Source organism: Netta rufina (assembly GCF_964035555.1).
Source record: "Netta rufina genome assembly, chromosome: 1".
In the NCBI taxonomy this organism is placed as follows: domain Eukaryota; kingdom Metazoa; phylum Chordata; class Aves; order Anseriformes; family Anatidae; genus Netta; species Netta rufina.
In genome coordinates, this window is record NC_140123.1 from 67,870,226 (window position 1) to 67,886,982 (window position 16,757).

A 16,757-nucleotide genomic window follows, 5' to 3' on the forward strand; every position below is an offset into this window, starting at 1 on the left:
GTTGCGATTATCGTACAAAAGCAATTATTGGAACAGTCTCTCTAATTCAAAATCATTTTAATTACTACTGATACCTGTCCTTTTTTTTTTTTTTTTTTTTTCTGTGCTAAGTCTCTTCATGATTCGAAAATTGCCACTAGGCTATCACCTTTGGTAATTGTAGTTCTCTGAGCTGAGTGAACAAAGGAAAAATTAAACTGGAGTGTGGCAGGCAGGCAGAATAGGAAATATATGTTCCTGCAGGAAAGCTACTCTCCTCCTAATTACCCTGCAATTGCCAGGTTCAAAATCTAATTTATGAGCAGTACAGATAGAATGGCCACATTAGTCCATTATTTCATGATGATCTTTTCTACTCTTGGTTTCAGAAAGGAAGGATTTTGCAGCTCTCAGTGCATTGGCATTGTCAGCAGCTGCTCTGGGCAGTGATGCCAGACAGCTACACTTGAGAGAGAGTCCAAAAAAAAAATGGAAAGCAGTCTCCTAACAGCAAGGTTTTACAGAAGGAGGGAGTACTATAAAGTGCGGTGAAATAAATAAAGCATGACCTGATGGGCTGCCTCAGACAATGCTGACCACATTCAGAAACAGACCCAGAAATGTATGAAGGAGAAAGGAGTTCTCCAGCCTGCTGCTGCTGCACCTTCCACCTGCTGTAAAATGCACCAAACACAGCAAGTGATTCTCTTAACACCCCCAGAGTCCATTTTACTCTGATGAGCATGGTGTAGCCTGCTGAAGCATGGAGCAGTGGGTGAGGCTGCCAACATGCAGTGTCTGGATGGCCCGCGGTTTCAGCTGCAGTGCTGGTGCCTGAGGCCATGCCTACCCTTCAGTCAAGTCAATGACTTATTTAGCCATCTCAGTGAGCTTTAAACACACAACGGGAGAACACTCACAGCCAAATAGAGCTCAGCAATTGTTCACTTCCTATGTATTTATCCAGCTTCTTCAGTGAGCATCATACGTACCCCCCTAAGCTTCGTCTTCCCACATAGCACCATAGTTTGTGATACCTGAGCTAGATGCACAGGGTCATGGGATGGCTGAGGTTGGAAGATGTCTCTGGGGTCATCCAGTACAGCCTCTGCTCAAGCAGGGTCAGTAGGTTTTCTTGGGTTTAAATGGAACTGTCAGTGAACACCACCAAGGAGAGCTCAGCTCTATCTTCTTTATTCCCTTCAAATTCCAGAGGTATTTTATCCCTCCCAGTTCTCGCAGCCTCTCCTCAAATGAAAGATGCTCCAATCCCTTATTCATCTTCATGGCACTTTGCTGGACTCAATTCTAGTCTCTTTTGTTCCGGGGATCCCAGACCTGGACCTCACACTCCAGCTGTGTCTCACCAGGACTGAGTAGAGAGGAAGGATCACTTCCTTGACCTGCTGGCAATGCTTTTCCTATTGCAGCCTTGGGTGCTATTGGCCACCTTTACTGTGAGGGAACATTGTTGGCTTAGGGTAAACTTGTTTTTTCCATCAGGATCCCCGCAGCCTTCTCTGCAAATCTGCTTTCCAGACAGTTGATTCCCTTTGCTTATACTGATTCATGGGGTCTCACATGAGTCTACTCAAGCTCAAACCACAGCAGTCCAAAAATGATGTCTGGTGTTGCAGGGAAGTGCCTTGATGGAAAGAAGATCTGCATCATTCCCCTACTGTACATGTTTCAGTCACTAGTCCCACAGGCCACAGATAAAACAGCTCTGCAAGTTTCCTCTCCCTTCCACCGCCTATGATTTTCCTCCAGCCTCTTTTTTACTTGCTTCATGTCCCAGTTCTTAATCCACAGTTATTTCACCACTGAAACCCTTCCAGTTAAAATAAGAGAAATGAATACTTACATTTAAACTGCCATTGCGTTTTGCAGTCAACAACCCTATAAAGCTAATTTTGATGGGAAAGTTTATACCATTTTTTTTATTCTGGTTGTCTGCAGAGCCAGAAAGACAGTAAGACAGTACTGCTTTGTTTTACATTTGGGCTCATATGGAAGGATTTCTTCAGAACTGTGGGATGAGTAAGTCAAGATGTGATCCAGGTGCCTTAACACAGGCATCTAAAATAACTTGAGATGCCCTAAGATAGGTGAGATATCGTTATGGTCCTGGCACTCATATTGCAAAGGCAGTTAAAGACTTCAGAGACAGAGCACAAGCAGTAGACAGTGGCATAGAGGCAACTGAATGTAATCTCTCTCCATTAAAAATATATAAATAATTAAATAAGTCAAGGCAAGGGGAGTATGGAAAGAAAGGGGAAAAGGGACATTCAAGGGGAAAGCAAAAAAAAAAAAAAAAAAAGCAAAAGGGGAAAGACAAGCACAAAGGCAAATGGGAAAACTATTTTGCTGATTCTGGGTGTGACATGCAAGCCTCAGAGTCAACTGTCCAAAAGTTCACTGTCTCTGAGCTGTACACAAAGCCCATCAATATCTTTCCCTGTTGCAACATAAGTCCATAGAAAGTGATTGCCCCTTTCCTGAGAAAGCACTTGGTTATATTACTCGGGAGTTTCACTCTTAACTATTCCCTTTCAGTTTTGAGTGCAGACTGTGAAGAGAATGCTCTTAGGAAAGGGAGATGCCTGCCCTGATTCATTCTTCTGAGGTTTTGTTTTTTCTTTGCCCCTGAGGAACTGGCTATTTTTAATGACTTTTATGATTAATAAAACTGTCTGGAAGCCTGCTGGGGTCTTCATGCTAGTTATCAAAAAAGTCATCTAGCCCTTTCCCCTAGTGTCTAAGCTAATGGCAAAGACCCAACATTTGATCTTTCTCCCAAAACTGTGTCTTGTCTAGCAGGGGTGAGAGTCATGCCGAGATGGTAAAAAAAAATCCTGAAGAGTTTCTTTATTGCTGCACTGTCTGTGGAAATCCATACCGTCCAGGAAACCTGTCTGTCCCATCTTCTCTGCAAAGCCCTTGTGCAGAACATGCATTCCACTTTCCCCCAGCCACCTCCCAGCTACGGGCAGGTGACCCGGTACATGGTTAAAGAAACACCAAATGCATATCCTCACAGCTGGGCACTGAGCTCCTAGCATCCATGCACGTCAACTCCTACACCTTCAACAATCTCCCTGCTGGTTCCCACCACTAAACATGTGCTCGTGCTCTGAAGAGGCCCCCCACTTCACACAGCACATCCAGGAGCACACAGGACCTGGGGCAGGCGAGGAACGGAGGAGTGTTTGAGATACTGTGAAAAGACCAGAGTGCCATCGGGGGCTTCTTAGCCTGCGGGGAGGGAAAGGAAGGAGGCGGCAGCAGCTTGCAGTGGCACAGGGAGGGAGAAGCAGCACTGATGAGCAATGTTCTCCCCACTCCCCTGCCTTCTCCCCGCTGCCGTGTGTGCATTTCCTTTCTGCCGCTTTGGGAGAGTCAGGGAGAACAAAAGGCACATTGAGGGATAGGCAGAGGCATCTATGCATGCCTTACTGATATTGTAATATCACGAGAAATCTAAAAAGATGCATAGCAGTTAAAGAGCAGCAAAACATACGAGATACGGATTGAAAGATATATCGGAAGATATAAGAATAACTACATCAGGACACAGCATGGTGTAAGACTGATTTTTTTTATTAAAATGTCATACCATTCGAGTGCTCTTCTTCCTAGTTGGTAGCACATTTTACAGAAATAGAGGATTGATAACATCCTGCAGGAGGGTGCAGCTGGGGAGCCACTGAGTCCAGACACATCGGTACCACATTCTAGATTAATAAAGCAAATAAAATTATATTTGCTTTGTAATTTATTGCTGCCTCTCCTCATATTCTGTGTGTGCATAAACAAACCTCAAGTTTGCTTCCCAAGGATGACATCTAACAAAAGGATGCGATTCACATTTGATTTTTCCTTTGAATTGCAAAGGGCAATTTACATAACTCTTTCTTAACGTAGATTTTTATCTTTGTACTTACCATACTTTTTCATTGCTTTTCACAGGCCACCTTTATAAACTATCATTGAGGAAGGTACAGCAAGAGCTACTAGCAGGGGCTGTTGTTTATTTTAAAATCCTTCATCAAGACTCTGCACCCTCTTAAGCTCTGCTTCAGTGGGACAGATCCTGATACCCTCAATAGGCAAACCATTTCTGGGCTTCATGAGCACCTCTGCATGCTCTGATCCAAGCTGTAAAGTACAATGCTACTAAGCCAGAGTATGGGGTCAAGAATCTGAGCCTGGTCTGAAGACTGGGAGTAGTTTTTTTCCTGGTGGCTCAGACCCCTGAAAACCCAAGGCTACCTCATGGGCAAACAGCTAAAAAAAAAAAAATTGTTTTGAACATCCTTTATTTTGAGCTAGTAAGTCAATAATAGGTAAACAGCATTTCCTCAGCAACTGTCTAAAAACATGCTAAAATAGTTTTGCATATTGCTGGAAAATAGGCTGTACTTACATCAGAATGGAGAATAGAAGAACCTTTTACAAGTCTTCAAATAATCTCAAAGTAATTAGCTTTTAACATCCTCCCTGCTACAATTCTGGGCTTTATTAGCTGTTCTGCTTGCCATTCCTGACTCTGCCTAATGTCTTCTGTAGAACAACTATGCATTTTTCCCAGGCATTTGTCATTTCTTGAAACATATAAAAGAGAGCACTTGGATTCAACTAACAGACCATCTAAATGCTGCTCTGCATAGGAAGTGATATATGCTGACAAGGAGTAGAAGTCAAATTTTCTTTATATGGTTCTTTATGGTGAGCAAACCTACTTAAAACAAGCTCCTTCTCAAGGCAGCATATTGATTAGAGCTGACGGGCCGAAAAGACCTTTGGGAGACAACAGAATATGGCTCGAGTCAAAGAGTAACACTAAAGCTGGCAGCAGCAACATTAAGAGTCAGTAAAACCTGAGAGAGTTTGTCTCACGCTGAAATTTATTGCACCCATTTGGACAGCCATTATGGTAGTTAGTAATTTTATCTGCACAAGTTCATCTGTATTTGGACTCTTAGAGCTTAGCAAGAGGTCTTGCAATACAGAGCCATACCAAGGGCCCTGCTGACTGAGGCAAAAGACTGCAGTGCTAAAGCGTGGTGCAATTGCATCTGAAAATTATAAAAGGCTGCCTGTTTAGGTGGGTAGCGATGACAGGAGTTATGTTAACAGTAACTCTGAAATAAGGTGATGGTAGGCCAAAGCAGATGAGAGTTCTCCTAGTCTGCAGTGCAGTGGTTGTCTTCTTTGGCTTAATGAAGCTGTCACTCAGGAGCAAGAATTGCTTGGGTTTTTTTGTGTGTTGTTTTTTTTTTTTTTTTTGGATAGAAGTGCATCTATGCTTCATGTTTTAAGAAATAAATGAGGCAAGCAAAGCAACCACCAGGTTGATTTCCAGAGAAGTGGTAAAAAATTCTCCTAATGAGACATTTTGAAGATGGTGGATTAATGTCACACTACATTTTCTGCAGAACATTTTGCATTGCTCCTTGCTCTGACTATTCAGATATCTATCTACTTTATATCTTTTTCTGCATTTTCTCCTTTTCATTTGACCTACAAGTACAGAATGTATGTTTCTTAACAACCTCATCTGTATATTTACCCACAGAAATTCAAGCTCATCTAATCCTTTTTCATATAACTAGACAAGATTAATCCTGCCTAAACCTTTCGAGGAAGCTCTTTGCCCAACCTAGTTTCTGACACTTCATGATGGATAGTTCACATTTTCACTGATAAGCTGTTTGAGTGCTTAATTATGTTTATCTTTACAACGTCTCTCCCAGAGGTTTGAAACTTCTTACATCAAAGACCAAGCTGCTGGGACCAGCTGCAAAATTTTATTGGAGAATGTATTCCTGAGATGAGGAGCACTCATATCACTGAGTCTGATAAGAGATCAGATTTGATAGTTCTCTAATGAAACAGTGCAGCACCAAGTCGGGAATGGATATAGGATTTCATACTGCATACCACACCAAATCTTTAGGACAAGTGGAAGGGAGCTGAATGAATCCTGAAAGGGAAACTATGAAGAAGAGTCTGAAATAAACCTCCCTTGCTACTCATCTAAGTCACAATGGATATGGTGTTGGGCATACCATGCATAATGTTTAAGCAGCTCTTGGCACCCCGGATTCCCTCTAGCCAATCAAGACAAGCAGCAAGGGCATTTCTGAGTGCTTAAGTTAGGTAGCAGTTAGGTCCCTTGTAAATTAAAGGCAGAAAAATTGCAAACCCACCACCCTATACCTCACTGGCTGGCTTTATCACGATCTGACAAAGGGTGTCCAATTCCACCTTTACTAAGTTCTTTTTCGTACCTTTTTTCAAGCCTTGCACAATAGGTAAAGTTCTGACTTCACATGTCTTATTTATTCACAAAGTCAGCAAATTGCCTTGTTCTAGATCTACAGGTGATTCTGCCAGCAGATTTATAAGCAGTCCTGAGTTTTTTCCACTCTTTACACTCTCTCTTTCCATACCCTTTACCAAATCAAACCTTTCTTCCTATTTCCATTGACTTCAGCTGGAACACCCTATCTTCTTATTTTGCTGAACCACAAGGATGTCGTCCTCCTACTGCCATATGTGACATCAACATTTTGTGAATAAGAGACCCCTAAGGAGCTCTCCCTCTCTTGAAGGGCCATTGGTTCAGAGGTCGTTCTTCAGGTGGTAGGGTTCAGCACCTCAAGTGCTTTCCCATGACCAAAAGAACTTGTGCAGAGCCTCACAACTTTCACATTAGCCCACACTAATGAGACTATCTGAACCCTGAGCCCTGAGCTCAGCAATCTGATCTCACCTGAGCTAATGAACTCATGCTCTCTGGAGACAGTTGGCAATTGCATGCAGCATCTCCTGATGCTGACAGGAAACAAATTTTTCAAAGCAGAGTGAGGAAGAAAGACAGGTGGGAAAGAAGAAATGGAAAGGAATGATGTCCATAAGAATATACTTCATTATTAAGAGTAACCATCGAGTGCCAGAAAGAGATCCAAAGCTTCAGTATTATCAGATATGGAAGAACTCTGCTTGACCACAATCTCAGCTACTAGTACCATATACAAGTGCTCAAAAGAGTCCTTTCTCCTTCTTGCATAGTCTGTCTAGGTTTCCCATGCTTTCCATTGGACCTTTTGGAATTAAAGAAAATAATTATGTGAGGGCTAGATTCCAAAATGAAGATATATAGATATAGTCAAAATATTCTAGAAGGTTAATTGATTTGCTTACCCTCCCTATTCTCTTTCTCTCTTGGCTTCAGAACATGGAAATAAAAAAAGTCTACAGTGGTCACTGAGTGCAGTCCTTTTAACATTTCACTTCTGTTCAGTGTATGTTGCCATTCAGCAATAGCAGAGGGGAGTAGCAGATCTGATCTCAGCCAGGGCATCCCTTCTCATCTGCTTATTAGAGAAGAGGAAAGAGTATATCTCCCACGAGAGTCCTTTGAGTAACACCACATCCGGAGTGTGGTTGTCTCTCTGCAGCACCTTAGCCACTATCAAGGAGAGCCCCCACAAATAGAGAGCATTACAGATCCAAAAAATAAACGTGTTCTACATTCTCTTTCAGATGTGTAAATTGAAAACACTGTCTGATTTCTACCCAGCAGCAGAAGCTGGCCTCAACTAGACAACAGATGGGATCTCAAGTAGAAAGCTCCCAAGATGATCAAAATGATGAAGAAAAGAGAGAAAAGCAAAACTTTGGGGGTGCATAGAAAGGAAAAAAAAAATTGCCTTTGTCTGCAGGGAGAAATGAAAAGCATAGTGCTGACTGAATCTTCTCCACAACGTCTTGCACTTGCAACTTATTTCTGTCCCCACCCTCCACCCTGAAAAGGTTTCTCAATTTCACTGTGGGGATAGGAGGATGTCTGTTTATAGGCTATTCTCAAAGCTGTTCATCATTCTCCAGGCCACTGGTCCAAGGACATGTTTCAAGGACAGCACAGAGCATTTAGGCAGTGGCTGACACTTCTTTTTAAGCTACCTACTTTGAAACATCAAGAGACTAATTATACTACCAAAGTAAGAAGATTTTTAGCGGTCCCTTCTACTAAAGAGTTAATTTTCCTGGACCAGGGAACCTCTCCACTCATATTCAGCTGATGCAAGGTCAACGACAAACACATTGAGGAAGTCAGAGTTGCTTTATTTTTCTTGTGAGCAGGTCAAATAAAACACTGCTGATGCTCCATTTATCTGGAGCGACAAGCAAACATTTGGCAGCGGTGGAAAGCATACATTGGGATCTGGCACCGGGCTTCTAGCACAGCTGTCAGCCTGCTGACTAATCACTTCATCCCCACGCTAATGCTGCTCCAGGTCTATTGGACCCTTTCATCTCAGATACCCTGGCACACGCTCCTTCTGATAGAGCTATTTATACAAAGATGTCACTATTAATTGCTATGTAGCATTTTATTTTAGAAGGGGTTTTTAGCCAAGTTTTTTTTTCCGTGATTTTTCTCTTTCCTACTGTAGGCATCCAAGGTGGTAGTTGTGATTCTGCTGCTTCCAGTAGCAACCAGAACTTAAATAGATACCCCCCAACCAGACTCAAATTTCTTGAGGCTGAGGGGTGTGTGTGCATGAGCTTCATAGCTTGTTTTTCTAAGCATCTGTTCCTATTAATTTATTTTTCTTTGGCAACTATTCTGGCAATTAAGCTGCAGTCACACAGGGCACACCTTACTCTCTGAAAAGACACGATTTACCTTAGGTTTGCTTTGTCAGATGATACTTGCAGTCTTGTCAGCACAAACTATTTAAGCAACTCCCAAGGACAGTGTTAAAATATAGGTGGAGCCTATGAACACTGTTCTTGGCAGTCGTGCTTTATTAGTTGTGCTGTGCAAAGGTGGTGCGACTAAGGTAATGCAGCGCTTTCGCAGGAGCATTATATATTGTGACAAGCCAAACAACCTCCAGGACTCTCACTCATCATGATTCCCATTTCATACCCCATCTGTTATAGGAATGAGGTATGAAAACATTTCTCTGTTTCCGAAAGATATTAACAGACTCCTGGGAAATCGTTTACCTGGAGAAAGGGAAGTGCCCACGCTCATTTTTTGCCGACCATGGCAGGGCTAGCTGCTTTTTTTTTTTTTCGGTTAGTGAACAATAGGTTTTCACAATGGATAACTGTAAAGAACTCAGGCAGCTAATTGGTTTCATGTTCTCAGTTAGCAAAGGTACAAAAGCATAAATTTGTGTCGCTTCTGTACTGTGTTTGCACTGAGGATGTCCAAGTGCTTTTTAAATAGTTGCAAAGGACATCTCCAAGTACCTTAAAGACAGGCAAGTTTGGTAATCCCCATTTATCACCGTGTTGGTGATCAGATAAGAAAGACAGAGCCCTAGAAGGCCTGATGACCTGATTTGGTCATTCAGACACCACATGGCAGACCTAAAACTAGAGCAGAAGCTCCTTATAGTCACATTTGTGCATTAAGTGCAGAACCAGCCTTCATATTTTAAGCCCTGGAGATGCCTGTCTGTCTTTAAGCGGATGCGAATTCTGGAGTTTATGGTATCATCTCCCTTTTCTCAGCATGATTTTGGACTGAAGTGAATGGATGATATCCATATTCATTCTTTAAAGCTATCCTTATGGGGCTGTTTCTTGGCATTCTACAGTTGCCTCAGAAAATATCCCCATATGTTCTGTTACAACACTGGGATGGCCTGATCGGCAAGTCCAGAATAGACCCCTGTGGTAAGTGTGCTTCAAATGTCCTCACTGGAAGAGAATTTTGAAAAATACTCAGGGGCAGCAGCAAGAAGTGGGCATTTCCATTGCCTCTGTGATTCATTCACAATTACCAACACAGGAATTCCCTACTGTGTGCATGGAAGGCTTGCGGCATCTTCAGTGCCAGGCAGCAGAGATAATTACACTGATCTTGGCACAACGTTCTCAGTTTGTGCTTTGAGGAAGCACCATGTGGAATTTGCTTCTCACAACAAAGGGATAAAATGTTTTCCCTAAAAGACCTTCACTATGCTTTAGGTTGGCTTCAAGGGTAGAGAAGGACGCGGTGTTTCAGATTCTTTAATCTGGAATAAAAATAGGGACTCTGCCAACAGATCTCCTCTAAACCGTGGAATATGTTTTCGTCACTGAGTTTGAAATAACATTTCAGAGTCTTGGTCAGATTTATGGTTTGATTTAAAACAGTGTGGCCTAATTGAAGTCAATGGAGCTATGACAGTTTATGCCAGCCGAGGGACTGGCTGTCTGTTTCAGAGTATTGTTTTCCCACAGTCGTCCTTGTTCTTCAAGACAGTGATGGATTTCCCTGGCATTTCAAATACTTCAAGCATTCACACAGCCTTACTTAGGATTTTCTCCTAAAGTCGTGACATCTGCAAATCCAGATCACCTTTTCCATGTTTACCTCTCAACATTGACAACATGATCCCTAAGAGCAGCATTGGTATTGGTTTATTCAAGTCAGATCTTTATAGTAATTGTAACACTGTTCTTTCCTATTGGGAGCCTGAACCACTTGGTAGGGGAACAGTACCTGGTGGATGGTCTCACTGCAGGGTGAGATTTAGAAGAAAAACAGTTTAGATGATTACATCAATGCCAGTGACACTGACTAAATATTGTCCCATCTCCAGACAAACAAAAAAATATAGCAGATAGTGACTGGTTTGGTTACTAAGCTTTCTGATAAGAAAGCTCTGAATACAATTTCTGCATAATGAAATTAACAGACGCCAAAATATGAAGCTTGAGTATGTTAATAGCCATTAATGTGGCCAGAAATGTATTTCAGAGTGTCACTTCAATACGTTTTCTTGGCACAGGCTTTTCTTCAAGGCCTGATTCTCTACTTTGCATTCTTGATTGTCTTCCATAGCTGTGTGAAGTGGGTATAAAATGCCATCAAAGAGTGAAGAACTGGGATCACAAATTCTCCAGAATTGGATGTTTTTTCCCCCTTTTGAGACATTTTAATATTGTTACAACAAACACTTCAAACACTTGAAGTTTGGTGAAGAACTGCATCTGTTTTATGTGTACCTTGATCTGGCATTGAACTCGTTTGCCTTTGAAATATTGAGACTGAATTCTGGCAATATGTTGTACACTTAGCTAACCAGGAGTTTCTGGTGCCCAGTGTTCAACACCATGATTTATTGTCATGAAAAGCAGTGTAGCTGTAAGCAGTAGCTTAATATGAAGCATGAAGTAGGGCCCAGATCCAGTCTAATTAACCTCAAGAGGTCCACCAAAGTCAAATGAGGCAATCTGATCTGGGAATCTTTCTCCACTGGCTGAGTAGCAAATGCCTGCACCTTCCCATGCAAGTGTTTAAATCACCTTGGTACTGTTCAAAGGCTGTCCATGGCCATGCAGTCTGATGAAGACTATAACTAGTCCCAGCATACGTAAAATCTCAGGCTCTTCCAGGGACTGAGGTGACTCCCCCTCTCAACTTTGATCACATATTGCTTTGAGTGGGAAAGTATTAATCTCCCCAAATCAAGGTGTTTCTAAACCTTTACATCTGAGAAACTTTGACACTACGTAGTGTCCAGCAGTCTATCAGAGAAGGTGACTTGATCACTAGGCAATGCAGGAAAATAGGTCTCTGGGGACTTGCATGGAATTTGGGTGCCCAAGTCCCATGTAGCCAGGATCACAGGACTACGGTCAGGAACTTCAAGTGTTTTGTTGGTTATGACGTGCTTTACTGAGTTTGCAGCACCTTCACAATGTATTTAGTCTCTCTCTTAAGTCAGAGGTTGCATGTTCTGTTCAAGGGCTTTAAACAAGAGTGGTTCTTACCCAAATTGTTGTTTAATTGCCTAAAATAAAAATATCACTTCTATGATGCAGTAATTAATTCTGGGGCATAAGCCACTAGCAAAATATGCATGAATGTTATGTGCCACAGTCATTAAAATGCAAATTGGTGTTTTATTTTGACTGCATGATCTTGCTTACATGTTTCAGAGAGAACAGTCCAAAATGGAAGTCACAGACTTAAAATAATGGTCATTTTTCCTAAGAAAGCATGTAGGTGTTATCACCCTGATCACTACAATATAATGAGGATCCTTATAAAAACACATTACATTTAATAATGGAAAATGTAGAAGGGGGACAGGAGACTTCAATAGTATCAGCATAAATGGGGAAATATTGTAATGCTGTTTAGTTTCCTTAGTATATTGGCTACCATTAGAGCAGCAAACATAGATTTCCAGATGTTTGTGAAGAGTCCAACAGTTATATTTTATATCTATGGCTGTAGTAACAATTTCTATTCAGCAGCCTAGAAAAACACTTCATGTCACAACAGGAAAGAAATATTACTGTGGGGTTTTTTCTCCCTCATCCCCTACATAGCAATTCTGAATACTTCAGTCAATGCCAAACAAAAATGATGGTTTAAAAATTAAAACCACAATCACTAGGGGCAGGACATAAATGTGCAGATGTTCTGTGATGCTGAAGAACTTTTCAGGCAGCAGTCACAATGGTGTTGGGGAGAGGACAGGGAATCCATCAGAGTCGGACACTGTCAAAAGCATTCCCTAAGCTACGCTGTCAGAAAAGGCACTTACCTTTTCATATTCCCTTAAGAAAAAAAAAAAAAAAAATCAAAACCAGAAAACCTACTCACAATGGCCTCTGTATAGCTCTCACTATTTTATTAGCAAGGGATTGACTATAATCTGTTAATATACATGAGCAACTTAGATCTGGAGTTTACTAGGCAACCTATACAAGTGGAAAAGTACATTGTCCCATAGCAGCATACAAAACATCAATTTTCCTTCTCTGGGAAGAAAAATTTTTACCAGCTTATTAGCTGTTACTGTTTCAGGCACCTATGTGCCTTAATGCTGTTATACAAATGGCTGCCTGAAGAGCTCGCATTTTCCACACCTACCTGGCCAGACAAAAAGACGTGATGAATAGCAGCAAAAACAGCAGAAGGCAAGTTTTTAAAGGCACACTTTGTAATCAGTACATTTAATGCCCGTGTATGGTAACAGACCTCTTGTCTCCCACAAGTACACACAGGCACTTCTGCCAATTTCTCCCTAGCAAAAAGGGAAGGGGGATAAATAAGAGAGAAGGCAATGTGGTGGGAGTACTGGCCTGGATGGAATGGATGCTCCAGTGAGGAAAGGTTGACATATGTTGGGGGAGGCAGGGATGGGGCTGGAAAATGTGCACCTTGGGGAATCACAGAGTTGAAACCGCATCCCTGGTGGCCTGGCCTCTTTTCCAGCCCCAGAAATTGCCTGTCATATGTGGCTAGTGTCAGGTATCAGATGCTAGTTCTCCAGAATGAAATGCACCATTAGTAGGTAAAGACGATTCATTAGGTGCAACATAGCTGAACAGTAATTAATTATTAGATATTATTTCTCACAAAATGTATCTCCAAAGTTCACATCACATTAGCTGCAATATTGGACTGATGGAGCATAAACAAGGGTAATGATAAACACTGGTGAATGGAGGTGAGAAGAGATGGTTATTAGGGTACTAGCATGTTTCATGTGGGGTTTATTTAACAGTCTTATTAATGATCTGGAAAAGGAAGTGAATAACTATTTAATTAAGTTTGTATTTGATACTAAATTAGAATTTGCTGTAGACACCTCTGAGGGCAGAGAAATAAATCAAAAGGAGCTAGGAGCATGTGCAGTAAAGAAGAAAATGAGAACTGGCATGGGAAAAAAGAAAAAAAAAAGGCAAGCTAATCTCTCTGGAAGCAAATAATCTCAAGTGTAGCTATCAGTGGAGGAATTCTGGAGAAAGAGGTGTTGAAAGAGATGTAGGAGTGTTAATGGACTATATATTCCATCACAGCTCTGGTATATGTTTACAGAAGCAACGCATCAAGGAGCAGGAAGGTAATAGCCCTCCATTGTAGGGCTCTAGTGAGAACCATCTATAATGCAGCACTCCGTTTTGGGCATCCTGTTATCAGAGAGATATAGACAAATTGGAATGAGTTCAGAAAAGAGCCATAAAAATGATCCCATATCCCTGGAGATAATGACTTATGAAGAAAGATCAGAAGAAGTAAATGTGTAAGGCCTTGTCTGAAAGATGACTGAAGTAGGGCAGGAAAACAGTCTGCAACTACGTGAAAGGAAAAAGGGAGGAGGATAATTTATCATAGTAACTATTAGTAATAGGATGAAATAATAAGTAACAACAATAAATTTTAAAAGGGCAACTTCAGGTTGAATGTAGGGAGAAATTTCTGACAGTGGAATTTGGGTTAGTTTGCAGAGAAGTTTCCCAGGGGTAAAAGTAAAAGCTGCATTCAAGTCATTTAAAATCAAATTGGACAACTCACTAGAAAATGCACCCTGCTATGGGGAACAATCTTCCATTGCCTGGGGAATAAGCTGGATGACTTAATAGGACATTTCACACTCGAGCCTTTATGACTGTGATATTTTAATATGCATGGTCAACTATTTTGGGAAAGTATACATTTCGTGCACTGTCAGGCCTCATAATACAAACACTTGCATGGAAACATAACTTTTAAGATGGCAAGCAGCTCTGCTGACAGCACGGCACTGCTGATATGCAAAAACACAAGCCTGAGCTCCTCACATTTCTTCAGGATCAGAGTCTTAGATCTTACAGTTGTCAATATCAAGCAACCACATCACTTATGGATAGGTGAAGAAGTATGCAGGAAAAAAAAGATAGGGGTAGGAAGCTCCAGTGAGGATGTATCATTATTGGCATTATTACTGTTATTCTATTACTGCAAGTAAATGGCTGGTACAGTGGAGTTCAGCTCAGTTTCTTGACTGTTCACCTTTTCCATCTCCAGCTTTCACCTATGCATGGTGTTCATTAAACACTGTAAGACTGCTTCCTCTACTCTGTTTTTACCATGTTTCATGTTTTTTAATGTATCCTAACGTTTCTGTTGAATGAGAAAAGAGATAAGCTGAAGGGAAAGCCTGACCCTCTCTTGTGTGAAGAAGGGATGGCAAAGGCTGTGGAAGTGAATGAACATTCAGCTAGCATCAAACCTTCCCCTCAAATTACAATAATACAATGTTGAACTTGAACTCCCTTCACCATTTGTTAGCAGCAGAGGCAAGCTCACAGATAGGTATGCTCCCTAAAACACCATGTTTTTTACATGTTTTTCTTTCTCTTTGTGTGTTCTTTTTTTCTCCTCTCCCCTTCTCTCCCCGTGGGCTGCATGTGGGGCCAGCAGCCTGGTGGTGCCGCAGTCCAGCAGCCGAGCCCCGGGACTCTCCAGCAAGGGGTCGAGCAGCAGCAGCTCCAGTGAATCCGAGACCAGCTCGGAGTCTGACTCGGAGAGCGAAAGCAGCTCCAGCGAGAGCGACGGCAGCAAGCCCTCACATTACTCCAGCCCAGAGGTAAGGGCTTCTGCTCTTCGTGATTTGGGGTGGTGAGCCGTTATTACGCCCACTCAGACTTTTTTTTCCAGCCAAGGTGACACAAGGAGGCTGGGGGGAGATGAAAAAAATAAATTAATGGGAGAAAAAAAAAAAAAAAAAGGAAGAGAAAATCATAAAGATCTTCTTCCTGGCACCCTGTGAAATGCAAGTGGCAAGGGATGTTGGGGTAGATTTGAAGCATTTGAAACAAAATGAAGAAGGAAATGACCCTGTGATATTTTCCTCAAACTCGAGCTCCTCACAAAGCTCACAGCTTGCTCGAGGCTTTATGCAACTCTGCTTCCATAGCAATGGCTTGCTTAGTGCTTAAGTCCTGATGTGGACTCTCAGCACTGGAAGGGAACTAAAGGCTTCTCTGTGCAGGGAAGCTATTATGAAATCAGTTTGAGGGTAGATTTTTAAAGCAAAACAGTTGTTTTTCACTCATGCACTTCCCTCACTTCACTCCCCAAGTGAATTATTCTCTGCTACTGCTGCCTTTCTGTGATTTAGTTTGATCCATCTCTAGCATGGGCTAAACTGAATTACTCATGGTGCAAAACATTAAGCCCAAACTTGTCATCTGGAAAGCTAGCACTGAAAATTTCCACATGTAGACAAGCCCTAGCCAAAGTACAATTAAGCTGCCAGTGCTGTGCTACCTTCTGCTTTCACCTCTGCAGTGTGCTCAACAGACACATATATGGCTGCTTCCCCTACTCTGCTTTTCTACCAGGCTTGGCATTTTTATGTGTTTTGGTCAATGTACACCTTCGGTATAAAGCCATGCACTCCACAGCCACATCATACACATTAATGTATGTAAAATTATTCAAAAATCTAGCAGCAGGATTGTAAATACTCATGAAATACAGTCAGTACTTTTTCCTGCTCCACATAAAACATCCCCTCACCAGACTCCTCCCCTGACAACTAAGCCTCACAGATTCTCTCACCCTGAAAAATTATACTGAATAACCAGCAAGCCTTTCCTCATATTTTGCTCAGTGTTTGGGGCCATGTTTCCCATCAGGGAAAATACAGAACTCACAGAAACATCATTTCTATATTTTTCTCAGGTTTTGTTTCTTGTTTAACACTTATCTTCTTTTCTCTCTTTCTTCCATAGTGCTTTCAGATCCATTTCCAGTTAATTTTCCTCCACTTTGTCCCTTTCCTAAGTCTCTCTCTTGTTCTCTCCTTCCTTTCTTCTCTGTTTTCTTCCTTCCAGTCTCTCTTTCCCTGTTGCCCTCCTCACACTATCCCATTTCTCATTTCCCATCCCAAGTTCTCTCATCTGACCCATCAAGACCTTGTTCTGTCTCGTTCCTGGCTGAGTTCAGTGCAGAGGTCTCATACTCTCTCTGCTTTCCC

At 41.7% G+C, this 16,757-nt stretch overlaps 1 protein-coding gene across 1 annotated transcript in view; it reads left to right on the forward strand.

Moving 5' to 3' along the window:
- The window catches only part of AFF3 (ALF transcription elongation factor 3), a gene marked incomplete at both ends in the record, with an annotated part of 325,435 nt that overhangs the window by 267,313 nt on the left and 41,365 nt on the right, over window positions 1-16,757 (forward strand). The window contains one exon of the mRNA XM_084282865.1: window positions 15,194-15,362. Within this exon, the coding sequence (XP_084138991.1) occupies window positions 15,194-15,362 (169 nt within the window). The remainder of the gene's footprint in view (window positions 1-15,193; window positions 15,363-16,757) is intronic.